Source organism: Osmerus mordax, chromosome 22 (genome assembly GCF_038355195.1).
Source record: "Osmerus mordax isolate fOsmMor3 chromosome 22, fOsmMor3.pri, whole genome shotgun sequence".
In the NCBI taxonomy this organism is placed as follows: domain Eukaryota; kingdom Metazoa; phylum Chordata; class Actinopteri; order Osmeriformes; family Osmeridae; genus Osmerus; species Osmerus mordax.
In genome coordinates this window covers 9,066,842-9,093,584 of record NC_090071.1, presented here as the reverse complement: position 1 = coordinate 9,093,584, position 26,743 = coordinate 9,066,842, and the positions used below count along the sequence as shown (strand labels likewise).

General features: G+C 46.2%; 3 protein-coding genes across 5 annotated transcripts; all 3 read right to left on the bottom strand.

Moving 5' to 3' along the window:
* Positions 1-74: 74 nt before the first annotated feature.
* Positions 75-11,981, bottom strand: irs2a (insulin receptor substrate 2a). Its single transcript, XM_067260441.1, has 3 exons — positions 9,178-11,981; positions 8,541-9,025; positions 75-2,258 (listed from the first exon to the last, which is right to left on the bottom strand). The coding sequence occupies exons 1-3, from the start codon at positions 11,847-11,849 to the stop codon at positions 2,254-2,256; spliced, it is 3,162 nt and encodes a 1,053-aa protein (XP_067116542.1). The 5' UTR covers positions 11,850-11,981; the 3' UTR covers positions 75-2,253.
* A 7,874-nt stretch (positions 11,982-19,855) lies between these two features.
* cars2 (cysteinyl-tRNA synthetase 2, mitochondrial) lies at positions 19,856-24,432 on the bottom strand. Of its 3 annotated transcripts, XM_067260291.1 has the most exons (15): positions 23,931-24,432; positions 23,793-23,843; positions 23,588-23,705; positions 23,436-23,507; positions 22,985-23,090; positions 22,799-22,879; positions 22,473-22,602; positions 22,219-22,352; positions 22,055-22,122; positions 21,833-21,899; positions 21,605-21,743; positions 21,281-21,404; positions 20,975-21,073; positions 20,628-20,846; positions 19,856-20,411 (listed from the first exon to the last, which is right to left on the bottom strand). In XM_067260291.1, exons 1-15 carry the CDS (start codon positions 24,176-24,178, stop codon positions 20,349-20,351), a joined length of 1,719 nt encoding a protein of 572 aa, XP_067116392.1. In that variant the 5' UTR covers positions 24,179-24,432; the 3' UTR covers positions 19,856-20,348. The 3 variants fall into 3 exon arrangements, with proteins under 3 accessions (XP_067116392.1, XP_067116391.1, XP_067116390.1); XM_067260290.1 differs by having other exon boundaries at positions 19,856-20,437; positions 22,219-22,602; XM_067260289.1 differs by having other exon boundaries at positions 22,219-22,602.
* A 305-nt stretch (positions 24,433-24,737) lies between these two features.
* LOC136965829 (ubiquitin-conjugating enzyme E2 A) lies at positions 24,738-26,699 on the bottom strand. The gene is made up of 6 exons (XM_067260094.1): positions 26,529-26,699; positions 26,299-26,379; positions 25,959-25,984; positions 25,774-25,863; positions 25,583-25,671; positions 24,738-25,394 (listed from the first exon to the last, which is right to left on the bottom strand). The coding sequence occupies exons 1-6, from the start codon at positions 26,570-26,572 to the stop codon at positions 25,266-25,268; spliced, it is 459 nt and encodes a 152-aa protein (XP_067116195.1). The 5' UTR covers positions 26,573-26,699; the 3' UTR covers positions 24,738-25,265.
* Between the last annotated feature and the right edge of the window lie 44 nt (positions 26,700-26,743).

Genomic DNA, 26,743 nt, shown 5'->3' with positions numbered 1-26,743 from the left:
CCCTAAAAATAGAACACAGACGAGTAGTTGGCTGGTAGGTAGAAGGAACATTCTGGAACATCAACAACAGAGACTCAGTTGAACCAAATAAACATATTTATTTATTGCATGTTGCCATCCATAATCAATACAGACAAAAAGCAGTACTACTATAATTAAAATGTGATCTCTTATGAGCAGCATCACAACGAGCAATTGAGGGAATATATACAATGGAAGACAGCACATTCAACTTTGAACCAAGAGTTCAAATACCAACCCTTAAATAAGAAAACTGTAGATGCAGACAGAGAGTGAGATTTCGGTTAAACATCTTAACTAATTAACTGATGTTCCAGTGGCAAAAAAAAACAAAACCTCTGAAGTTGGCAGAGTGAAATTTACAAACAGCAAAATAGTTTCCTTTCTTTAAAAATGTATAAACATATCGACACAATTACATTTGGTTCCACTTTGTAAACTATGGGTTTATTTGTTTATCTATTGCATATGCCATGGGTTAAGTGTTTCAACAAGGCAGATGTAACTATCATAAAATAGACTAAGTATTTCTCTATTTAAATTTTATAAATGTATTCACAGTAACTGTGAAGAATAAAAGCATACGTTAAAATCTGAAAGCAAATACCCTTTTAGAAAATAGGTCGCAAAAGCAAAACGTTTGAACACAGTCTGGGGATTTCATTGTAACATAAGTAATCTAGATGCTCTATTATGATTGGACAGCCTATTAAAGTTCACCTCTTTATAATATGTACATCATTTACACATTCAGGCCATTGCAAACAAACAGATGTGTGGTAGATATAAACCATTTTATACTTTGATACAGTTCCTCGTACTTGATGTCCGTGATCTACACACAAGGTGCTTTACATTCATGCGTGTCTGTTCTGTTCAAAAATACAGTTGTGAGGAGGTGTTGTGGCTGGACTACAATACAAATGACTGACGGCAGCACAAACATGGCAATCAGGTCCAACCTCAACACCTGAGCTTCAACCCAACTGTTGAAACATCCGATGTTGTACCGTCCAATTGCATCACAGCAATGCCCCCAGTGCTGAGTAAAACAACAGGGTATTGGGGTTCCAGGTAGGTAGGAGTGTCTGAGGTTTGAAGTTTAACTGAAGGAATTGTGGGGCATGTAGTACACATAGAAGTACAGATGCCTGGGTGCATTCATGCAGAACTCTTACAGATATCCAGAACATACTGTATCTCTGTGTTAGAACGTACTGTGTGTATTGTTACCTGTAATAAAACCTTTCATTTGTAGTTTCACAAAACTATCATAAATATATCATTTTAAGAAGAGTTAAGAGTAAAGATTGAGGGGAAAAAAATGTATTAAGATAAAATACTTTGTCAATTATAAATCTAATTTAAGAAATCCTGCCATAAAATTCTCTAATATGTCATTTGTCTGTTTCTCTATCATGGTAATCTGTGCCTATTGACTTTCCACGTAATATAGATATAGGTCTAAATAAACATCTAAAATAGAAAATACAAGGACAGCAAAGACGTTAAGGCTTTGGGTTGGTCGTAAGAAACATTCAGCATCCAAAATAAATAGTACTTTTAATCTAAATATATTTATTATACTCAGTGTGCCTCTTGTATCCTGGCTCGTTCTGAGGTAGGGAATATTTATGGGTTTTGTAATTAACTTAAATTGTTAAATTAATGCATTGCTGAAAAACAAAAATAGTTGGTCTTTCTCTCTTATTCCATCTGACTCATACACACACACACACACACACTTAAATTAATACCCATTTAAGTTAATAAATAATATGTGCGTACCTCGTGACTGTTTGTTAAATTATCTGAAGAAGGAATTTTGGGGTTGGGCCTCCCAAGTTCTGGTGAGGCTTCACAGGTCACAGTCTTACAGTCCCACCCAAGCAGGAAAAGGAGACACTGACTCAAGGAGCCAGTGAGGACACACACACACACACACACACACACACATGTGCGCACGCATACGCAGGAGAATGCATAAGATCCACACAGCCACTGAGACATCATTAGCACTCAGATTCCTGACCACCAGGAGGTGAGGCCGGGTCAGGGTGGAGCAACGGGCGGGGGGGGGGGGGGGGTAGCAAGGGTCCATGAGGCACAGCCTGACCTATCCAGAGGGGTGTGGCACAAAGGGTCAGAGGTCAATAGTTCAGCAGCAGGCTCCCAGTGTCCTCCATACAGCGATGGGAGGATAGGGGCTTCAGAAAGGCTCCCATCTGCCACTCAATCTGAAAGACACAGAGAAAGAAAGACAAGTTAGCTTGTTAGTTAGTTGTTGTTTTCTAAAGGTAGGTCATATAGGCATGACAGGCACGTCTCTGTGATTTCCTGTGACTGTGCTTCAGAGAAACGGTGCAGGAAGCAGGTCAGCTTGGGGCTCCCTCCCCGGGATAAGGGCGGCTTTGTTTTCACCGCAACCAGGGGCGACTACAGAGGCATGTGCCTTCATTTTGGGATAAAAAATAGCATACTGGTGCTTAAGATCAATTGGTTTTCTGAAATGCACTAAGTAACACGCACACACACGTGCGCACACACACACACACAGTGTAAGGTTTCAGACAGTTGGAACATCTGAAATGCCTCTGTAAATGCCGATTAGGCTTTTCACTGGTTTATTTGTGTCACAATAACAAACTTTCCGGTTAAATCCATGAGCCGAGCTAAAGGTGTCTGGGTCTGAGGCTCTGCCCTCTACCTCACTCTGCCTCCCTCCCTTTCTCTTCAGCCCTGCCCGTGTTTGTGTGGGTATCCAATGTCTGACCTGTGACCTTTTGTTCCTGTTTGTGTGCTGCCATTTGCATCGGGCCTCTGTGTGAATGGAAGTCTCCGGTGGACTAAAGCCCCTCCCCCTCCCCCTCCGAGGCCTCAATCCTCGTAGCAGGCATGCACTCTCTCACTCTCTCTCTTCCTTTCAGACACACACATACACAACACACATAGCCACGGCCGCATATAGCCACACACACAGCAACCCCTCTCAATCCAGCGAGCCAACTGCTCCAGTTCCCAACCCAACGGTACACAGAGTCTTCAGCTCCCTTTTCCCCCGAGGGGACGGCATGCCCTCTGAGGGATTCTCCCAGAGAACATCAAAAACACAAACACAGCCAAGAATGTCATCATCTAGGTGTGGATCCACACACACACACACCCAGGGAGAATCAACAGTGTGAGACAAGCCAGGAGTTAAACATGACAGGGGCCACCACACTCCTCCAGTAGCTCAAAGGTCCCAGTTCTGGTGGGCCAGATGGACTTATCCTAGCCTAATCCTATTGCAGCTCCATTCAGGGTGTGTGTGTGTGTGCGTGGGGGTGGAGCTATGTAAGAACTGGCTCTTTCCAAGCCCCAGGGTGGTCTTCAACGGTATAATAATTGCATAATCTCAGGGAAGCCTGAAGCCTTGAGATGGGGGAGGGGGGTATTGCACAGTGCCCAGCAACTGCAGGGAGGCAGGGAGTCCTTCATTGCCTTGCTAAAGGGGTGATAGGTGCTGATCCTGTCTCATCAGTAATTTATTTCCTGGAGAGGATATATTTAGCACGGAGAGAGCGAGAGAGAGAGAGAGAGAGATAGAGAGAGAGAGAGAGAGAGAGAGAGAGAGAGAGAGAGAGAGAGAGAGAGAGAGAGAGAGAGAGAGAGAGAGAGAAGCGATACCCATTTATCTTCCGGTCACTGCTTTGAATACCAGAGAGGGGGGGGGGGGAGAAAAAAAAGAAAAACAGAGACACATGACTCTTTCCCTGGTGGTTCTATGTGAGAGAGAGAGATATAATGGGGGAGAAACTAAAGAGAACATTGAATGGGACACATCCTCTCTAAGGCTACAGCCAGCAGAGAGGCTAGCAGTAGTAATCTTTACTGGGGGAGGGGGGGGGAGGGGGGCAGGCAGGTTTTTGCCCGAGAGTGCTGCATGCGCTGGATAAAGTTCACCCAGATGTGGTGCTCACTGCCATCTGGGCATTCCAGGAATCCACCCAGTGGTGAGGGCTTAAGAGATGGGGACTGTGGCTGTGGCTTGGGCTGACCTGATGATGGAGTCAGGGGAGTCAGGCCCATGCATGTAGAATCAGGCCTGGGGTCTATCTGACTCTCTCTCTTTCTCTCTTTCTCTCTCTCTCTCTCTCTCTCTGCTCTGTTGCTGTGGAAATTGGAATTTAGCCTGAAATCTGAATCTAAATGGCGTGCCAAATCAGTATCTGTTGATGTGTGTGTTTTAGTGAGTGTTGTGTGTTGGAATGGGGGTTGAGACAGAGACAGAATGGCCCTTTCATTCACCTCTCTCTCTACGAGTGTCTGGCCAACATCTAATCCCTCCCACCGTGTGAGTAATCTAATCGGCGACGAGGTTATCTGGTGCCGGAACATCCCGGCCTACTTTGGGCTATGTGTGTGTGTGTGTGTCACACTGTCGGCAGCAGGGCTACATGGAAACTCTGACACTACCTGTGTGTGTGTGAGCGTGCTTGTGTGCCTAGACACAAGGGTGACAGTCTGAAAGCCTGTGCGTGGAAAAAAAAGCGGGAAGATTTAGCAAGGTTTCGGAAGGGAGCGTACGACTCAAAGGCGAGCGCCGGCGTGGACTTTGGAAAATAAAGAGAAATAGAAATGAAAACCTTTTTTCGTTTAGAGATCGAGAGATAGACACGCTTCTCAGATTCCCATCTACCTCTCAACAGTCGTCTCTGATCACGAAACTGGATCTTCCTGAGCATGCTCCTGGACTTCTGTTTCCAGATAGAGAGGAGGGGGGGGGGGGGGATGTTGGGCTGTCATGAAACCAGATCGCCTCTTTCTCTTTCTCAGACCAAACAAAACAGAACGCATGGGTGGAGCGGCCTCCGTCCCCTTCCGGGCCTGCCGGCCGGGGCCTGCTGCGTTCCTCGCGTGCCCTACGCTTGTGCGTGCGCTGCTGCGAGAGGCCGCTAGCGATCTGCACCCACGATGACGACGAGGGGGATGTTGACGACCGTGGTGTGACACATCGTAGATGAGCTGAGAGGATACCAGCGGACACCCGAGTGCAGGCCATAAGCTTTAGGCTATACACATACACACACACACAAATACCCCCTCCCTATCCTCCTGTCCCTAACCTTCCGCATCAACTTTATTCCCCCTCCTTCCCTCTCCACCGCCGTACCCCGACTCCTAGCCCCAGAAGAGTGGTTGAGTGGACGTCACGAGAAGCCGTCGTAGGAGCCCACCACCAAGGGAAGGTGCTGGGCCTGGCTGGGCCGGGGTCTGGCCTGGCCTTGGGGTACCTGCTCACTGGTAGGGGGTAGCGCTGGGTGTTGGATGTGGGGGGTGGGGCGGTGCAGCACACACAGAGGTGGCAGGTGCAGGGCCGACCATCTGCCACGACTCGAGGAGGAGCAGAGCAGAGCTCCGGATCCTTCCGGAAGCAGCAGCAGGAGGAGTAGCGGGAGCAGCACTCCTCCATCCTCTCAAGGAGGCCCCCCCACCCCTCCTTGGCACCGTCAATACATAAACACTCTTGAGTATGTTGACTCCGTTTCCAAGCCTACCACCTGCTGCCATTAGGGCCTCGACACCTGACGTCAACCAAGAGGAGGGAGAGGAAGCGAGGGAGGGATGGATGGAGAGACGAGGGGTGGGAGGGGGCAGAGACGAGGGCGAGGGGAGGAGGGAGAATTATGAGCGAGGACGGCAGACATGATCACATAAAGGGAATGAATGGAATAGACAGAGCAGCATGTCCTGACTGCCAGCTAATCTCTGAACAGAACATCCACCTGGGAGGACCAGACAGTGTGATGGCCTTAGGGAAGGGTTCGTATTAGCATCGGGGATTAGTCACATCTCAGGTAAACACTGGTGCCCACGTGCTCGGAGAAGGCTAAGGACCTTTAGGTAAACAAACACCAGGCTATTCATTTACTCAAGGCGCTAACGGCAGACGAAGGAAAAAACTACTAAACAACAACCTCGGACTTTCCGGAAGGCACTTTCACTTCTTTGCATCTTCATTTGCCGAGAAATCTGAGAGTCTGTATGAGGGCTGCTTCTGTTTTTCTGAACACAGCCAGGATGGTATTTCGGGAGGTGGGTGGGGTGGGGGGGTGGGGGGGTGTTGATTGCTAAGGAGGTGGTACTTTGTACCCATAGTTCTGATGTGTCTACTCTTCCCATACAGTGCCCACGCATGGCCCAACTTGGGATAAGGCTTCCAGATAAACACCATATCAGGCAATAAGTTGCTGAAAATACAACCACACACTTTGACCCCTTCGTTGGGGTGCCTTGGTAGGCAGACAGAATGTTCAAGAAACGACCAAACAGCTCTATTTTCCCAAGCCCTTCCGGAATGCACCTTGGCCGGGGGCCTCTCGGTTGGTTTGTTTGTTGCTTTTTAAAAAGCACTGGGCTTTCACCAGGCTCCGCCCCCCCCCCCCCCAGCACTGGCCCCTCCTCGTCCTCCCGTGAGCATTGAAGGCTCAGGGCCATCTCTCTGCCTCTCTCACTCCATCTTCTTTCTGCTGCGTGAACCGCCTAATGAAGCGGACACGCAGCGGAGTGCACGTGCCGTCTCCCACACATCATACCCACACTCATTCTCACTCCCACACAAACCCTCTAGATAGCGGAAGAAAAGGGAACGCGTCCTTGCCCAAATCTGGGGCTTCTGTTCACATGCCGGGGGGCTGGAGGGAGACCCCTCCCCCCCCCCCTCCCCCTCCCCCGCCTTCATACAAGCAACGGTCAGGCAAACCGTGTACGTGCCAGAGTCCGCGTGTATGTTTAACTGTTTTTCTCCAACGGGCCTCCCAGAAAAAGAAAAGCCCCCACAATCCTATTCAGCAGCCCTAAGCTGATAGCTGACAAAAACAAGCAAGTATTCACCTCTCGCAGCAACTTTTACACACTGCCAGGAATTCCTGACCCGGACGCTTCATCATTACCTGATCTCTCTCCCCTTTTTTTTTTTTTTCCAGCCTCTAGTTCAACAGGGACATGAAAACTCGCTGCCTGCAAGCACAAACACATGTGCGGGGCCTCACATGTCCACATTGCACACATGCATGCACCCACGCAGACATACTGGGCCGATAACAACGCAGGGAGAGGGTGAAACCTCACCTTACTGTCAACATGTCTGCCCAAGCTTAATGTTTACATGGTTCAATGAGTCAATGTCCAACCCCATGAACACGACACTTTGTTTTTTTGGCAACCACAGAGGCTATTCTGGGATATAATATTGACCCCGGGACAGTGAGATGGACCAGAGGGTAGAGTCGGGCCACAATGATTTGTGATACGTGCTTAGGGCCATTGCACTTTTCTTTCTTTTTTGCCTAGCCTACATGCTTTCAAAGTTTGGAAAACAAGTCATTGATGGGAACTGCCTGGGGATATGTGTAATTGTAAAACTAACAAGATGTTCCAGCTCTGGTCAACTTGAAGCTCATTTAAATTCCAAGCAAAATGAGCTTTATCCTTTATCATGAAGTGATTTGGAAGGATTTACATGTAGCGTTTGTGGATACATGCAACATGACACAGTCAACTTAATAAAAAATGTGTTGTTTCAAACAAAGCTGTTTACGCTTGAATGCAAATCTTGATTTAAAAATCTTGGAAAAATATCCGTGCTTACTACTAGGCCTATAATTAATATAATGTAATTCAAAGTAAATAGCCTACTTGTGAGGTATAGTATCATGTTTTTGTTTTGTTTTTTAGTTCAACTACAAAACATGCATGTATGTCATATTATGCCCTTTTATCTAAATATGCACTTTTTAAACTAAACCTCTCACGTTTTTTAAATTCCCTAAAGGTTGTTTTGTTTCAAAAACGTTTTGAACGTGTTATTGAATGGAAACTGCGCTTGCTTGGCTCAAACCCAACGACGCTGCCTATCCTGCGGTGTCATGGTGCCTACGCAGTAGCTTGTTTACTCGCTGCTTGCAAAGTATAACGTTCGTCACGCTGGTCACGTTTCAAATTCCCTGGAATTGGGAACCACCAACGGTACTGTAGGCAACTTGGAAGTAAACAAAACGATATATTTCCGCACGGTACAAACGGTGCAAAGCCAGTTCAGCTAATTACATCAACATGCCCGTGCACCTTCATATTACGAAAGATGTTTTCTCTTCTTTTTTTTTCGTGCGGGGAAGAAACAGCTTTCTATCTGCACGTGGCAGATGCGAATCCAGCTCTGAACTGCAGCACTGGTCATTCATGTTTCAAATCTAGCTCCCCTAACCAAGTTCGCAGTAGCTTACTGCAGTATGTTATTTAAACCATATATGCATAGTCTACCATCATCATCATGCACAGCACATATCGTTTGTACACGATCAATCTACATAAAAAATAAATGTATACAATTGAGCTGACCCTGATAATAATATGCACATTTTCACCCACCTTTACTTCTGCACACATTTAATAAATGATGGCTTATTTGTAACCATTTGTGTATTCTACCTCAGCCATTATCACAAGCCACTATCACAAACACACGCCACACTCACCTTTGGCAGTGGTTGCCGCCTCCTTGAATCCCAAGCAGACATACGGTGTGGCATGTAATCCATGGATGCCTCCCTTGCAGCTGCTGGTGGGTTTGAAGCCGACCAGGTCCTCGCACGGCTCCATGTCCCTGTTCTCCAGTAGGTTCAAGGCGATGTAGTTGAGTCCGGTCTGGTAGCCCGCCGAGGTCTTCCTGCTCATGGGGCTGCCAGAGCACTCCTCGTCTGAGCCGTCGCTGCTCCGGGACGAGATGTTCTCCACCGAGCTGTGGCGCTTGACCTCATGGGCGAAGGAGGGAAACACGGGCGTGACGGTGGCGGTGGAGGAGAACGTTTCGGAGCTGTGCCTTCTGCGACCCTGGGGGTCGGCCCGGATCACCTTGGCAGATCGGTCTGGGTCCATTGTGGGGCCAGCCTCCAGCAGGAACACCCCCATACCTGGGACATCCTGCTCCTCCAGGGATGGTCTCTTTTCCCGGACACTGGGGCTGAGAGATGGAACAAATGTTAATGTCAGATGATACATCAGTCCTTATATAAACAGTTTATATCCAGCCTATACAACTGTGTGTGTGTGTGCTGTATATAATTGCAATGCTATGACTACTGCGTTACAATGACATGACGGATATCTCCATACCTTGCTGGCATCTGAGGGAGGAGCTGTGGAGGTGTGTTGGCCATGCCAAATGTCATCTCAGTGTAGTCATCTTTGACTTTGTCAGTTGGGCACTCTTGCCCTCTCTTCCCACTGACATGGTACTCTCCGGTCTCCTCTGGGTGGGGGCACATGGAGGGCTCTGGCTGTGTGTCCAACCGTCCCACAGGAGTGTGCTCCGTCTTGGGTGAGTGGGAGCCGAGCTCCACATTCATGTAATCCGAGAGAGGAGACCTTCTCCTACTGCCACTGGAACCCAAGGATGAAGACTGGCTCTCAGTTGAGGCTGAGGGTGGGGAGTACTTGCTCCCACTGAAGTCTATGTTGATGTATTCTCCTGGGCTCCTGGGTTCCCCGGGCAGTGGGTGCTCGTTCATGCTGGGCAGGGTCCGGAAAGTGTCCAGAGACAGCCTGTTGGGTCTCCCAATCCTCCCCCGATGTGGCAGGTTCTCCACTCTGATCTGCCTGACGGGGGAGGGAACTGAAGGGTTGTTAGCTGCCACCTGAGCTGCACTGCCCATCACAGAGTAGTAGTCAGACTCCCCCACCACCGGCCTCTGGCTCTGGGGACTCATCAGAACATACTGGTCGCTCTCCTCAGTCTTGGAGGCCTGCGCTTTTGACGGCCGCGGCAGCGAGCTGGCGGAGTGAGTGGGCTTCGCGGCCGGATCTCCAGGAAGCGGGCCCAGGAAGTAGTCAGGCGGGGTCTGAAGAGGGTGCGGGTTGCCGGGTGACATGTTCATGTATTCGCCATTTGGCAAGCGGCTGTCCAGGCTCTCGGTGGAGGACTTGGAGCCGCACCACATCCTCATGTAGCCACTGTCTTCCAGAGAGCTTCCGCTGGGGGAGGGGTGCGAGTGCACCCTGGGGTTGATGATCTGCTTGGGAGCCGAAACACACATGGGGCTCATGGGCATGTAGTTGTCGGCCTTGCCGCCTGGCGGCGCCACACCCGGTGTCATGGGCATGTAGCCGTCATCTCCTAGGTTGCTACTGGAGCTCCTCGACGAGGAGCCGATCTCGACGTCGCCGTAGTCCTCGGGGTAAGACACTTTCGGGGAGGCGGATTGGGAATTGTGGTCGGCGTGAGCCGCCCTCATCAGCGTGTATTCGTCCAGCGAGGCGGAGGACAGCTGTGCCGGGACCCTCTGCTGACGCGGCGTGGTCAGCGAGTACGTCCTCTTCCTGTAGGCTTTGTCGGACGCCAGGAAGTCACCGCCGCCTACGCGCCTGCTGCCATTTGGCCTGTCCATCATCATGTAGCCACACGGGTCATTGGCCTCCCGGGAAGGGGGGGTGCTGGAGAGAGAGTCCGGGGTGTCGCTCCGCGTGATGGGAAGGTACTTGGTGTCGCATGGGCTGGACCCGTACTCTTCACAAAGCATGAAGCCTGCATCGCTGAGGGAGCCCGACATGGAGGCGCTGCAGCTGAATGGCCGCTGGACCGGGTCTGGGGTGGAGATGTTTCCGGCTCTGGGAGAGAGGCTGATGGGGCTGCAGACCGAGGGCGGAGAATTGGACACGGGCATGGACCTGCTGTGTTGGAGGTTGGAGGCCGACTCCAACATTCTGCATGTCCGGCCACTGCTGAGGGTGTGAGATCGACTCAGATGGTTCTGGCCAGAACTGGTACTGGTGGGGCTTCCACTCATGGATATTGACATGGAGACTGGTCTGGTCATGCTGCCGTCTCCCTCACTGGCCGTTCTTATCCGACAGGAGGTGAACTTTCTGACAGGAGAGGTGGCTGCAATGCTATCCGTTCTTGACCTCCTCACCAGCCCTGTCTGACTAGGGGGCAAGTTGTTTAAGTTGCGTCGTGTGGGCACTGATATTGGGTTGGTGCTGGCGGATTGACTTTTACTCCGCGGTCTGAATTCCGAGAGCTCTTTCATGGCTTTCATTGCCTCCAAAATGGTCTCGTGGATGTTTTGCGCAACCACGGAATCATCAGCTTGCATCCAAAGCTCGCCTGGGCCAGTGACCGCCGACCTACCCACTTCGATGAAGAAGAAGCTATCTGAGTGGCCGCATCTACGAATATTCATTAGCTGCAAACTGACAGCCGCAGTCTCCGAGTTCAGTTTCACGAAGCTGATTGTCCGACTGGATAAACATAGCCTGTAGACGCCTGTCAAATTTTTGCTTTGACCCAGCCCTTTAGATTTCAAATTGACTTGCCATACCTCCTTGTAAGTGGCGGTTGCGGGCGTAATCATACCGTAGTTGGCCTCCTCGAATCCCACTAGAGAGGACGTGGACGCAGGGCTGTCATACACTTTCCCCTCTGTGATTAAATCTGTTAAAACTATATACCAGTCCTCTTGCTCCTGTTCGTTTTCAGCCGCCACTGCAAAGTATTCGTCCTTGGTGTAAAGGGCGATTAGGTGTTTGTGCTTTGCGTCCGCGCGCTTGTTTACGCACAGACAAGAATCCAGAGTTATCAGTCGTTTAGGAGCAGACTTGTTTCTCCATTTCTTCTCACTCTCATAATATTCCAGCCGTGCAGAAAACCCCTCGCTTGGCTCTCTTAGCACGAAGAAACGCCTGTGCCCATGTTTCTGTTTCTTTAGGTATCCATATTTCTTGATATTATTACTGCTATTAGTTATATTCGATAACAGGTGTCCTCCCGTCGTTTGTGGACTTGCCATTCTGTCGCTTGTTATGTACTTCTAAAGTACTTCTAGTTAGTGTACGATATTTCCAAAGCAAGGAACTACGAAGCAGCAGCCTAAATCCGTTTTCTAATCCATTCCCGACACCAGTATTTCGGTCCGCTGTCTGCAATCGTAAAGCAGCGAGTAACAGCACTCTATACAGTTACTGCACTGTAGAGAAAAACAACATGTGACGTTATTACACCCAGCTCGGCAAAAAAAAAAATAGAAGGAAAATACACAGTCATAAAAGACGGCGCAAACTTGAAGGGGCGTGCCTGTCAATCCTGTTGAATTCTCTCAGCTCATTGGACTCATTGGTGGAATCAACTGACAGATAGTAGAATAGGATCTGTTCTGTCACACAGAAAGTAAGTCCCTCCCCCTGTTGATCCCGCCTCCTACTAGGAACCATCCCCATCTCACAAATTATTCATCTACAGAAGTAGCCTATGGAATTAAGTGAAACAGCAAATAATATTTTCCAGATATTTTTATTATGATTAGACCCTTATTGTTTTTGTCTTGTTTTCATTTAATAATTTGTTTTATTTTACCAAATCAATACACTATGATTGTTGTTGAGGGGGAACGTTTAACAATTAAGTGTAGTACTTGTTTTCTGCACATTGAAAGCCTTCGTGGAAAACACCTCGATTATTAACCTTCAAGCAAGCGCTGAAAATTTCTAACCTGTTTAATTAACTGCGTGTTTATGGCAGCAAAGTGCGCAGGCATTCCGTTACATTCAGCAAGAAAAGTGTCAACACTCATTGCATAACACGTTCTAGTTTATTTTTAATTGCAGAAGTTGTCCAGTAGCAGCACTGGATTTGCCACTGAACTAGTAAACCCTAATTGTTGTTTTACATATACAATTAGTGTGTTGTACGTTTACAGTACATGATCCTTAGAATGCAGTGTCACATACATGGTTTGTACAGCGCACTTTGTGAGAGTGTGAAAACATTGTTCAAATTTCAGAAAATATTTGTTAGCTGGTAAACAACATAAATACCCGATAGGTAGACACGGCTAGCAGTATGATGGTGCGTCATATGCAGCTGAGCGCAACGCATATATGAGCAAACTAAACATCCGAAATGCTGCCACCGTCTGGTTCTCTCATTCACACGCCAGCTCGATCAACAACAACAAAAACACAGCAGAAGCACTATTCTTTGGTTAGATCAATTATCTCTGCTTTGTCAGATCATAAAATGGGCAACATCTTCCACCCCAAAACACCCTTCAACACAGAAACACAAACACACCACCTCCTCCTCCCCCAATGACTGTGGATTAAGCAAACAAGCACATTTTTTGTTGGGGTCATGTCCCACACAATAACACCTCTCTTTGCTTGCCACTGTGTTATTTATTAATGGTCTCAGCGGCGTCCCTTACACTGAGCAGGGGTGGTGACATCTGTTTGACAGATAATCCTGGTAATTGTGGCGTTAATTCAACTGTTGATCTCAGCCTGGTCTCTTTCCCCTGAGATCAGAGACCAAGCTCATCCACAGTGGCCAACCAGTGTATGTGTGATGACCATGGCCAACTCCCCAGATTGGATTTATAATCTTTCCGAAAGAAGATTAGATATTTCAATTGGAGGTGCCACGATGGATTCAAATGGGTGTAATGGGTGAGAATTGGGATTCGGTTCTACAATGGTTCCTGTTCTTAAATTAAGATCTGCCTATTTTCTCATCTGCCTACTGTCTTCATTCAGTGTGTGCTTATATGCACACACATACTCACACTCACAGAAGATTACAATTACACACACACACACACACACACACACTCAGAAGATTACAATTAATCCCTGATGGTGTCTAATCAGTATTGTTCACCACTGTTATTGTTTATCAGAGTGCTTGTGATCCCTATGACGTTTTACCACTGCCTATTTTTTTTGTTTTGTTCAAGTGTTAATTCTGGTAGTTAAGCTTGATCACAACATGTGTTCTCAGTATTACTGTCACCTCTAATCTGATGCAAAAACATAAGTACCTTGCCATTGCCTTGAGGACAATACTGCTACTCACCAAGGGAAGCTTTGACCTGGAGCAAACATTCAAACTTGTTTGTCATTTTGTGTTTTGCATTTTATGTTTTTGTATCTGGAGTTAATTTGACCATGTGACCCACATGTAGGTAGGCCTACTTAGTGTCACAAAGCCAGCATGCTCAAAAACACATACCATTACTCACCAACCTAGCATCTACAATGGCCTATAATCTTTATAAAATTAGAACCAAAAACATTTACTTTAGCGTAAGCGAACATTTTAAGGAATGGAAACCTTTATCATGACTCAGGAGACCGCTCCTACCCTATGTTAGAGGTGCAGAATGTTCTGGTAGGGGCTGCTGACTCACACAGGCCTTGTGAGGACATAAAGCATTCATGTTTACTGTACAGTACTGTACTGTACATGCCGTTCTGGACAACACACCACCTATGTGCTCATTTACCCTCCTAATCCTGCTCGCCACCAACACTTCCACTTTCTTTTTGGACTTGTTTTTCATCCAGTCTTCTCTTCATCCCTTGGTTTTCGTGAGATAATGAGTTCCTAATGTGTTCAGTTGTGGTTTTCAACCTTTTCCCATGATTGTGTTGGAAGAGTGGGTTCGGAAATCTCACAGCTGTGAGAGGAGAAAGAATTGTTTGTTCTCAACAGCGCTTCACAATACCTCCATCCACGTGATGATGCAGTCTGCAAGGTTTCTGTGACCAATTGCACTTTCCATGTGCGTGTGATTAAGATTTATGTGCTGTGTTGCCAAGGCAAACCCCAGGGAAATCTTATGACCGTCAGCGAAAAGGCATAAATATGATCTACTTTAGTGTGACTGCTGTCCACCTTAATGAGACCTATCTGACTCAGCTATCTGACTGTTACAGTCACAGCTGTTTAAACGCACAACGAAATAAGATGTTTTGTTAGCGGTAGGTGGTAACCAGGAGGGAACCTGGTGGTGTTTTCATCTGAATATGATAAGGATCACAATCAAAGCCTCCTTAATGGTTTGCATACCACTTAGCTACATGTTTGTGTCAATGTTTTGCAGTGGTGTCTGGATGTAATGGTCCTAGTTAATCCTCTTTCTACTGTATATGTGTTACGCATAAGTGGTATTGACTCTATTGTTTGGTGGCATAGGAGGTTTGGCTGGTTGAGGTTGAGGTTGTTTTGATAACAGATCATGATCAAGTCAAAGAGGATCACAGTTTCTTGTTAGTGGCCAGACAAAGACAAGTGAATAAAAAAGAAATGAAGGGATTGGTTCACAGAACAGGGGGATAACAGCCCACACAGACAGCCTAACAAGAAAATGTCCAAACAGGTTGTGTGTGTGTGTGTGTGTGTGTGTGTGTGTGCGTGTGCGTGCAGCCAGACATTCAGCACATTCGAATGCACACACATATTCACATACAAAGCTTAGGAGCTGATGGGTTAGGACCAAACAGTCAGACTGTCTGCGCATTCTGTGGTTCTCCAGTTCCCAGGTCAAGATATACAGTACATGACCTATTTCCTTACACAACCACTAGTGCCACACACAGGACTAACAGCAGTTACAGTAATAGCTCCCTAATCAGGGGTCAGACACTTCATTACAAAACTGAAGTGCTTTAATGGGACCAATTATTCAAAAATCATGGGCTCATTCAAAATCATTCTTTTATTTAATTAAACTTTTATGATTTGTCTGTCACCTTCCATTAATTAAAAGTAATGGCATAGCAGAGGCAGTGAAAACAAAAGTGTCGTAAATACAGTAGTTCAATAAAATAGGCCCAATGTGACAGAAACTGGGAGCCTCATCATCATCTCTGGGTAAAAATGCTCTCTTGTAAAGCTCTCTCTTGGAAGTCGCTAGGGATAAAAGCGTCTGCTAAATGCATAAATGTAAATGTAAAAAAAAGAAATAAAAAAAAGAATACATTTAGTCCGGTCCATCTTTCAACAAAATCGTTAATGAAATCTATTGCATTGTGGGTCAACTTGGTCCGATTCCTTGTAAGAGCGATTTAGACTTGCTGGCGCCCTCTTTGTTTGTTTGCAATGCTGTAATAGGTTTATTTTTACTGAGTCTCTTTGAACTAATGATCTTTAACATATAACAGAAATGGATGACTGTTTCCAAAAAAGGCTACTTAGATTTGCTGGCCCCAGTCTGGGTGTCGTGTCTGTCCTTTAGTGTATGTGTGTGTGTTTGGATTAGCCCAGAATAGCGCAACAACATCAACAACTTGATACAACAGCACGCTGTGTTAGCTCAACAGTGCTCTACTGTGACTTCAATCCAAGATGTACGAAGAGGAGGTCAAAGTACTTAATGATAAGAGTCCCGCAGGTTGAACTCAACATGGGTGGCCGTACAGGAACCGTCTGGAACACACCGCTTAGATCATGTGGGAATTCATCCGTATGATAACTTCCAGTCATAAATACATGAGTTTTATGAAGCTGTATCCTCAAGCTGTCTCATTTCCTGTCATATAACGGCACTCACTGGGACTCAAAGCCAAGACACGGTGCAGCTTGGACACAGCATGACAGGGTCACTGCAAAAGTGACTCACTGTAATGACAGCATTAGTCACAGTTACTCTCTCCCGACACGTGGATAATTAAATTGCCAATTAGCCTGCGTGCATCCCCCACATTAAGAGGCTGCTTGGTGAGACTGGCAAACTCCCCCCGTCGAGTGTTGTTAGCGTTACTGATGTCAGGTATCCAGCTGGTGTGTGTGTGTGAATATGTGTGTGTGTGTGTGTGTGCGTAGATGCCATATGCAGCTTCAGCTCTCATTAACAGTATCTGTGCTTTTTTATGGTATTATGAATGACTGTGGTGACCTATCTGCTGTTTGTTGATCAAATCATCAACCCTGGAGGGTCAAAGACAAAAAGGGATGAAAGAGGGAGGGGGATGGGCTAATGTGTGATCTGGATGGGCTGACGTTGCACAGGTTTACTCCAATATTTACTGTATGACACACCCAATTGGAACTTTGAAAAAGTACCACTGCCTAGGATTACAGCATACTATGTATCCTTAGAGCTGGAAGACTCATTGAGTAGCAGATGTGAGTGGATATTCTGGGACAGACAGTCAGTCTGCTCTCTGCAGGTATCACCTCACAGCCTGGTTCTGCCGGAGGTCAACACAAGCCAGCACGGCTCCTCTTTAGGGCTGTGCCTCCTACCTCGCCAAGGGTTCTGCTAATGCCTTCAGCTGTTCTTGGCAAAGGCACCTGTCCTGATTCAGGAGGGCTGGGCCTTCCGTAAACACGGTGCACATTGTCCATGAACAGATATGAAGTGAAGATTGAGATTCATCTTGATCAGAGGAAATACTCTGTTGTGGTCACGTGTGTCAAGGTGGAATGGCTCCAGCACTGATCAGTTCCAGAACACTTTAAATGAAGCTTGAAATAATAGGCCCTGGCGGACCGTGACAGATTAATCAGTCCTTCTGGCCCGTCAGTCCGTTTTTAAAAGGGCAGAAAGAGATTTCCTATGGGATTCTACAGTATGTTGGCTTTACCAGCATCTAGTGTGAAATCGGTTCCTGTGGATCCTTAAGAAAGCTGCCCTTCTCCCGACCTTCCCTGTTGATTGCTCTCCTTCAAGTAGTCTTTCTGGTCTCTATGTTTTGGACTTTCTATGCATATTACATTACATTAACATTTAGTCATTTAGCAGACGCACATTCCCCCGAGGCAAGTAGGGTGAAGTGTCTTGCCCAAGGACACAGCGTCAGTTGGCATGACCGGGAATCGAACTGGCAACCTCCGGATTACTAGCCCGATTCCCTCACCGCTCAGCCACCTGACTCCATATCAAAGCAGTCGCCAAATCTAGGCACCGTCTTTGTATGCGTCTATAGACTTACTGTACAAGGATTCACCTCGATACTGAATTTACGAGGGATTACAAACACGCGCACATGTACAGTTTAATACACAGTCCTGATTAGAAGGAGTCCCTCTTCCTGTTCTCTGGGCTTCCTTGTGCTGTATAGGACAGATGTGCACTGGGATACTGTTAAGCCAACATCTGGAGAGAGCAGGATGTCACTCTTTAATCCTGCAGTCCCATCAAAGAATTCCCCCATGGGCCATTCCGCAGGCTGTTCTATCCCCGTGTGTGTGTGTGTATGTGTGCGTGCGCAAGAGTGATTTTTTTTTATGACGTGCGTCAAGAATCGCCACGCTGTATGTCAAAAGGCCCGGCAGACCCTGCTCGCTCCTTCACCCCCTCGCACGGCTTCCTGTTCACTGGCATTCTGGGAACTTGCCTTTCCCTGCCTGCAGCTCAGTGCTGGCGTCTGCGTGACAGAACTGGGTGCAGGGGGGGGGGGGGAGGAGGGGTGAGGGGGTGAAAGGGGGGGGTTGCTGGGCTAAGACCCGACGGAGCTGACAAACGCACGCACTGGGACAGAGCACGCCAGCCCTCGTTTATCACAACAGAGCCTCAGCCCCTTCCTCTGCGTGTGCGAAGCTGTGTGCGTGGACGGGCAGGCGCGCGTGCTAATGTGTGTGGTGTGTGCATCCACATGCCCGATCTGTACACGCGTGCATATTACGCATGAGCATTGGCACAGACCACTCCAGTATGTTGCAAGACCCTCCCGATGCAAAAAATACAACACATCATTGATAGGTCTGTCAAGAGGACTGCTGTCCTGAAGATGTCATTTTGCAAAGAAACAGCCTAAGTGTTAAATCTGACCCTAAGTAACCCCCTGGCTGGTTGGAGCGCCTCAGATCAACGGCTAAGGGAAGAACGAGGAAAGTCTTCTTTAGTGGTCGGCTTAGGGCATGCCAGGTTGCCAGATCCACACCACAAATCGGCTTTGGCCGGCTGTAAACAAATGCGGATCTATGCCGCACTAGAAGGTCACGCTTATAGGGTTTTCCAAGGACACAATTTTGTTGTCGTCTTAATCACTTTGAACCGTATCAAAGTCTGTCCAAACTTTTCCTTTAGCTGGACAGTCAAATTCCACTCTCCCCGTTTCTTCTGATAAAAAAAAAAAAACTGCTCTCGGTGGAGGAAGAAAAGACGACAGTAGTTTGAGCGCAGTGCAGGGCTGTAGGGGCCCAGGTGGATGCAAGATGCTATAAGTCTGACGGCCGTCTTTGGAACCCCTTCTGTGCTCTAACATGTTTATTGACCTCCCCCACCCCCACCTCCACTTTCACCTACAGTAGGTGTCAAGAAAGGGGATTTCCCCTGTACCCTCTACTTAGACCAATCCAATACATTCAAACGTATGAGAAGACGTAACCTGTGCTGACAGTTCCAGGAAAAGGAGTAGATGCCCTTCAGGAACACGATTCCTAGCATGGTTCACAAGAACAGACGTCTGTGGGCAGGTCTGGACTGGGACTGAAAAAACGGCCCGTGACTTTGAAACGCAGACCGGCCCACAACCGTGTATTATTATTATACATATTTATTTTTTTGCATTATGCCGCGGCCGCTCGGGAAATCTCTCGACTCTCCCGACGGCCAGTCCGACCCCGTCTGTGGGCTACAAACTGCGTCATGGCAGCAAGGTCATGATTCAATCCTCCATTGTTCTAGCAATTTCTATAGACAGCATACATTTATAACACAAATGTGGCCTGTGACCTAATTACGCTAACTTGACCACATCATCTACGGTTCCATGATATTAGTGGAGCTGGACAGATTACAGCAAGAGGATTCTGGTTCTGTTAAACCAGAGAGGAATCCTGACTTCAAGACTGGGAATGGACTACACAGTTAACAAGCTCAACAAGCCTAAACGACACACTTAAACAAACACATTAGATCCATGGCATAGTTACTGACTAAATTAAATGTATTTGTAAGATGCACTGAGGAGCTTTACATTGCACATCACAGTGACATGCTTACCTGAGAGCTTACTAATAATTCACTATAGGTATAGAGGAACTGTCAATCACACAAAATCAAAAATCCCCCAAATTGGATAGATATTTTAGTGGCAATGATAACCTATAAATGCGAAATATAATTCCACAATTGTTTTGGCTGTGCAACAACCAAGCCACTTCAGAGGTTCATTTCAGTCCACGTCCTCAGTTCTAAAACTGTTGGCAAACTATTGTAGAGGTCCTTCCCAATGACATTCCAATGGAATTAGAACTCAAGAGTACCTTGTGTCAAAGTGCACCTGCATTAACCTCACTCCAAAGGGTTCAGTCAAAGCCGGCCCCCCGTCCAACAGTTGACAGTAGACTACCACCTAGTGGACTAATCGCACACCTGCAGGGGCACGCCAGCAGAGGCGCACAAGGACTAACTGGATGATTCCGGGCCTTCAGACATCACCACCCATGGAGTCTGGCGAGCGTATGACACGGTCTGCATGACAACATGGATCTCCAGGGCCGTTCCTCAGCCGTCCTGATGTGGGCCAGGTCCCTCCAGCTGAAGCACGTCGGGCCGGAAACGCTACTTGTCTTGATCCGCAGATCTCGTTTGAGTTATCTCCCATGTGGAGTTGGTCCCTCTGTCCTAAAAACATTCAAAACGAGATCCGTCTGGGAATATCAGACAGGCAAATTCAGACCCGGAAATTGCAAGACAATAAGTAAATAAAAAAGGCCATCACAAATACATAGAAGCTTGTTGACGATGGATGCCTAAAGTATTGCTACAAGTACGACACTCCATTTATGATCTGAGGCCACGTGTGACTAAACATACGTGAGTAATCACACACACACACACCTTTATGAGCACCCCTAAGGGTGCAAGGTCTTTTCGCAGCACATCACAGGCTTGAAGGAGAGGCAGTCTGTCTGGGCGCGGTCTCGGCCTGGCTGGGACCGGTTCTCCAGGGGCTGATTCCACGGGAGCCAGGGCAAAGGCCCTGACCTCACTACGGAAACGAGCCAGCTGCTCCACTACATTCTGGAGGGTTCCGGAAGAGTCTTCAATTTGGCTCTCCTGAGAATGAGGTAGGAACGACAGTTAAACCAGTCAAGGCCAAAAAACACCTCAACCCTCAATCCATAACAACATCTTTGTGTTGACTGAGGGCCGTCATTCAAATGATATATTCTTTAACCTCTGACCTTTCTATTCAGCAGGTCAACCCCCAGCACTTCGAAGACTTCCCTGATGTAGGACAGCATTGCCCCAAACACCGCTGGACTCCTCGGTGAACCAACAGGCTTGCCAGCCAAAGGACATATTAATTTTAATATTCTTTATACATTTTACAGTGCATGTGTGTGCGTGAAATCACAAAGAACGCCACTGAACTTACAGAGACAAAACCTTTAGTCCAACACTATTTGGCTAGTGATGCATTTTTAGCTTTTCATTTCCACACCCACTCTCTTCATTTAGAAAGAACAAACATTTCCATTGGAGGGTACCTTAGTGATGGGTTGCAAGTGCCGGTTGCCATGGTACACCAGGTTCATAATGGCACCAATTGCTCTCGGTGTATCAAAGTCATCAGCCAATGCCTTCCGAACACTTGCTTTGGTTTCCTCTAGCCTATGAAACACAAAACCCAGGGAGCGGAGATGATGTTTTTGCTCGGGGGCCAAAGGGAGGTAGTCTTGTGAGTAAGTAAGTAAGACTTTATTTATATAGCACATTTCATACAAGAATTGTAGCTCAGAGGGGTAAGAGTGTCAAAGAAAAAGATGGTAACCACTGAATGTAGGCATATCCATTCAGGAAAGTATTCCAACCTCTCATATAGTGATCCCTCTTGTACGGCTTGGCACTGCAGCTGCCCCCTCATGTAGGCCTGGGCATCGTGGGTAAAAGTGGCGATGGTTGCCAGGGAACTTCTGGCTTCAATCATGCTGGCATCGCTGTAGTCGATAGCTGTAGAGATGGATGAGAAGACCAAGTTGAACCACATCGCAGTTTGATGGAAACGTACAGATATGCAACACTTCAGACATGCTTCTTACCTGATCTGTATTTAGTCAGCAGACAGAACATACGGAACTCATTTGCAGAGTAGAATTGCAGGAAATCCTAATATGAATTAACGTGAGGAGAGAAAGGAAACAAAATGGGTTGCTTTCAAATCGACACCAACAAATAGAAAATGGAGACGACAGTCTGTAAATACGTTATTATTACACATTTCAAACACTAATGATTTACAGAGTTATCAAACAACTGGTCACCTTAATAGTGATGTAATTCTTTAGGGACTTGGACATTTTCTCCGTGCTGCCTTTCAAATGTAAATGTCCTGTGAGTAAAAACAAAAGAACAGAGATTCAACCACAACCTCCTAAAGAGGAAGTTCACGATGCATTATTCATGTCATTTGACACGTGGGGCCCACCTGAATGTAGGAAGTAATTCCCCCACTGGTCACACTGGTGGTAGGCCTCACACTGAGCAATCTCATTCTCGTGGTGAGGGAACGCCAGGTCAATGCCCCCAGAATGGATATCCAGCTGATTCCCGAACACAGAGCTGAAAAGCATCAAAATAAAACTCATGAAATGTATTGTTTTGTACAGTCTAACGCATATAAGCACAAAACCATCAATAAACAAAACCAGGGGGACCAAACTGTACAACCAGTGTTCAGACCTGGCAACAGTGGAGCATTCGATATGCCAGCCTGGTCTTCCGTTGCCCCAGGGAGACGTCCAGAACGGTTCCTGAGGCTTAGAGCTCTTCCACAGCGCAAAGTCCCGAGCGTCACGTTTCTCTGATTCTCCTGGAGGGGAAAAAAACTGTCTCTTGAAGATCCATTCAAAGACAATCCAAGATAACATGCATACAGCATGTTAAACATGTACTTCTGTTTCTCAGCTGCCCCGCCTATGGTCTTCAAGAACAGCATTTAGTCTACTGAGCAGTAGGGAGCAACCAGAACCCACGAAACAGCCCCTACGCAAACCAGAAACATTTACCAGGCTCTGTAGCAGCATCTCCAGAACCGGTAAGCTTGCCATAGCGATCTCTGATGGACTGGATGTCAAAATACACATTACCTGGAGGAAAAACAATCAAACATATAGTACCTACTTCTAAAGATAGTTCATAATGGCCCCATGTGAAACAGGTATCATTGAATAGCATGTTTGTCATGTAATTACCCTGTTTTGTGGAATATGCATGTCCATTTTGGATGATTTGTTCAATGTAAGCCACAATCTGAGGTACATTTTCAGTCACCCTCAAGTACACTGCAGGAGGGGTCACCTCAAAAAGAAAAGGAAAAAAGACGTAAAAGTTAAATATGCAACAGATGTTCACTATTTTTCACACTACATACAGTCATGGGTGTTTCAGTTCATACTGAAACACCCAGGAGACTGCAAAGACACCTCACAATTCAGGAGTCAGGTGGCTGAGCGGTGAGGGAATCGGGCTAGTAATCCGAAGGTTGCCAGTTCGATTCCCGGTCATGCCAACTGACGTTGTGTCCTTGGGCAAGGCACTTCACCCTACTTGCCTTGGGGGAATGTCCCTGTACTTACTGTAAGTCGCTCTGGATAAGAGCGTCTGCTAAATGACTAAATGTAAATGTAATTCATACTCACACACCTTCAAAGCTAACATGTCATTTTTAAAGTCCTCCTCATATATTCTGGCCAGGACCGTTGGGGATATGTTCTCCTGTAATGAAAAGATGATAAACTAACATTGCAAAATGATTGTTGACTTAAAGATGACCGAAAAGTACATTGTCGGCTTACCTCCAAACTCCTTCTTATGATTTTATCATCAATGTCAGTGATGACCATTGCATGGATGACAGTGATTCCAAAGACCTTGGATAGGATCCTCTGCAATATGTCAAATCTTACATACGAGCTAGGACAGGAAAAGAAAGTCAAATCAACTGTTGAATGTCTTTATTTTAATATTGATGCTCGACAATGAGACTAAATTGTGGGTTACCATGCATGACCCAGATGTGCGTGATCATAGACTGTGGGTCCACAACTATACCTACAGTGAAAGAGAACACAGTACAAGCTTTATCAATGTCATTATTTAAATGCAACAGAATGTCCCCAAAAACCATATCTTCCATACCAAGTAGCAATTCCTTCCTGTGCCAGGACAAGTGGCTCTTTCTGTTTGGTTAGACTGTTGTAGGTCGTCAAGCCGGTGTCGAATCCAGTGGGTTTTGTCCATGACTTTCTTATTCCTGCACAGGATGCATTACATCTGTAGGCTAATGTGCTTGTTGGTGGCGGGGTGAGGGAGACAGTTGATAAACAATACGCGCCTTTTACTTTCCACAATAATGGCTTTAAAGTTCTTGCAGGCCACATCTTCATTGTTGGGTGCAAAATGGTTATAGTTTACCAATGCTGAACAGTGGCTTTGCCCTTTGGCCACAAAGATACCGGGGACACGACTAGCTCTTCAGCTGCTTGAATGTGTCCTGGTCAATCCGCGCAATGCCTCAACACCGCCCATTGTGCCATAATAGATATATGTTGCATGAATGTGTTCATTGATGTAATTAGCATTTAAAAACACAGTCACGCAACAAAAAAATATGCATTTCTTCTTGTACATGAGCTCCACAACATCCGTGCGTCAGTATTGCGTCAAGATGACACAACTATCGCGCGTGCGCAATGTGCAGACATTATGGTGGGGAACTTCCGTTTTGGTTCACAGGGTAGTCGAGTTTTGTTTCCCCTTTGTACTATTCTTTTAGTGCTTTAGGATTGGATAGAGTGCACAGGTTTTATATCCATATTTAGTATGAGTCACATGGTTTCCCACAATTTGATCAAATGATTCCGGTGCCTATGAAACCTATCCAGACTTCACTGTGACAAACGTATCTAGCTTTCATTGGACACAATAAAACAATACACAATCATGTCGTTTTTTTTTACTAATAAAGGTAGCCTTTAATTACAAGTGCTGAAAAAAATGACATTTGAACATCCTGTGCATGTCTTCTGCACATAACTTCATATGAGGTGTTATATACATATTTGAGAGACAGACACGCAAACACATTGGAAGGCATTCACACAGGCATGCTTCAGAAAGAGGAGGCATGATGTGGCATGGCTGGCAAAGGTCTCCATGTAAATCATATCTGATTCCAGAGTAGGATACCAATGAACTGTAATGTCTCTTATGGTCAATTATTAAAAAGTGAATAATTATTGATCTACTCAACCATTATGTATTTGGATGGTGGACAGGTTAAAACATATCTGAGGGTTGATAAACAAAATCTGTCAGGACCCCTTCTTAGTAGAGCAAACCATTAAAGTGCTTGAAAGTTGTATATTGGTGTAGGCAAAAGACACAAAATAGAAGATGCTTCACCAATCACTCTACTCTAAATCACACAACATTCCGTGTTCTTTGGACAAAGGTTTCGTTCCATCGCAGAGGTCAACTGTCCCTCCAGCTCTGCTCCACTATGGCTGAAACTCTCTTCTCATACTCCCGCTTGTTCTCCTGGTACAGCTGTGCAGCCTGGCTGTTGGCCGGACTGTTTGGGTTCGGTTCATCTAGAAGAGACTTTAGAGACCAGGAAGACAGGGCAAGAACGAGAGGGGGTAAATTTAGAAGGATGGGTATGCGGGTGGATTTCCCTTGTGCCATTTTCAACGGAACATCCGATACATATGCCCTACATGCATTACTACTACTTTTATTATTGTTGACACTTTAATTGCTGATTTTTGATCAAATAATTCCAAATGTACCTGTATAGAGGTGAGAATCGATGATACATCATAGGTTGGACTCCAGCGGTTTTGAAGAATATCTAAGCAAATACTTCCATCTGCATAAACTATGGGAGAGATTATTACCCAATAATTAAGTAGGGGTATGGACTTAATGCACACAAGCAAAATAGTGGGATTATTTATGTATGAGCATAAGCAGTACAAACCATTAGGATGGAACATCTTTGAAACAAATCGTACAGTTGGTGGTTTGTTGGGATACTCTTCAGTAAACTCTACTGTAAGTTTGAATGTGCCTGTGGTTGACAAAAAAAGATGATGATTCGCTTAATAAATGCTCATCCAGCCACCAGGCAAACAACAAATAAAGGTGCAATTAGTAGTTACTTACCATCTTCAAATGGAGTTCCTTCAGGCCTGTAATGACAGATACAAGTTTGTCTGAGAAGCTATTAAGGACGAGTGAAGGTGTGATTTTATTTTTAATTGTATATCATTTAAAGGGTTCATAAACCTGTTGTAAAGCAAAATGGGTGAGACATGCAGACAGAGTAAGAATGATACAATGTCGTTATTCAATTCAATATATTTATTTGTCATTGTCAAGCAAGGGGCCATCTGGTAGGACCGGCTTGAGCTTCAATTAAGCCTATCACACGAGTGTTTCCATGACACAAAAGCCAGCTCTAAATAAGACACAAATTAGAGTCCAACTGTCTAAATTTGCTCACCCAAATATGACTGCATTCCACACCATTATATTGTTCTCTGAAGGTGCACCACTCACGCCAGCCGGGGGGTCCTCTTGCAGTCTGCAGGATAGGAAAACTACATGATGTACACTGGGGGTAACTGTCGTAAGGTCACCGAATATCACTTTTTATTGCAGAGCATAGGCTACGACCGAACGACAGCTTTAAGTAAACAACCAAATTCCCTCGACATATTCGCAGTCAATTACCTTTTGAAATCTCTCATGAGTCGCCTTCTTGCAGGGGTAGACATCACTGTAGATTTAAGTTTCCTGTGTCAGCAAACGCTCAAATACCCAAACGCATTTACGTTAAGTTAAATAATAGTACCACTTGTAATTGCTTGCTAAACTACAGCCCTTTCTTCCTGAGAGCAAAATAATTATGCTCTGTAAGTCTGACCTAACTAGAATTAAGGGTTATA

Coding starts and splice junctions, on each gene's coding strand:
- irs2a (XM_067260441.1), bottom strand. CDS start 11,849: ATGGCAAGTCCACAAACGACGGGAGGACACCTGTTATCGAATATAACT. Junction 9,026..9,177: donor CTCCCTCAGATGCCAGCAAG/GTATGGAGATAT, acceptor TCCATCTCTCAG/CCCCAGTGTCCGGGAAAAGA.
- cars2 (XM_067260289.1), bottom strand. CDS start 24,178: ATGAAGATGTGGCCTGCAAGAACTTTAAAGCCATTATTGTGGAAAGTA. Junction 23,091..23,435: donor ATGACATGTTAGCTTTGAAG/GTGTGTGAGTAT, acceptor TTTCTTTTTGAG/GTGACCCCTCCTGCAGTGTA. Junction 20,412..20,627: donor CCTTAGGGGTGCTCATAAAG/GTGTGTGTGTGT, acceptor GAATGTTTTTAG/GACAGAGGGACCAACTCCAC.
- LOC136965829 (XM_067260094.1), bottom strand. CDS start 26,572: ATGTCTACCCCTGCAAGAAGGCGACTCATGAGAGATTTCAAAAG. Junction 25,864..25,958: donor AGGAACTCCATTTGAAGATG/GTAAGTAACTAC, acceptor TGTCAACCACAG/GCACATTCAAACTTACAGTA. Junction 25,395..25,582: donor CGATTCTCACCTCTATACAG/GTACATTTGGAA, acceptor TGGTCTCTAAAG/TCTCTTCTAGATGAACCGAA.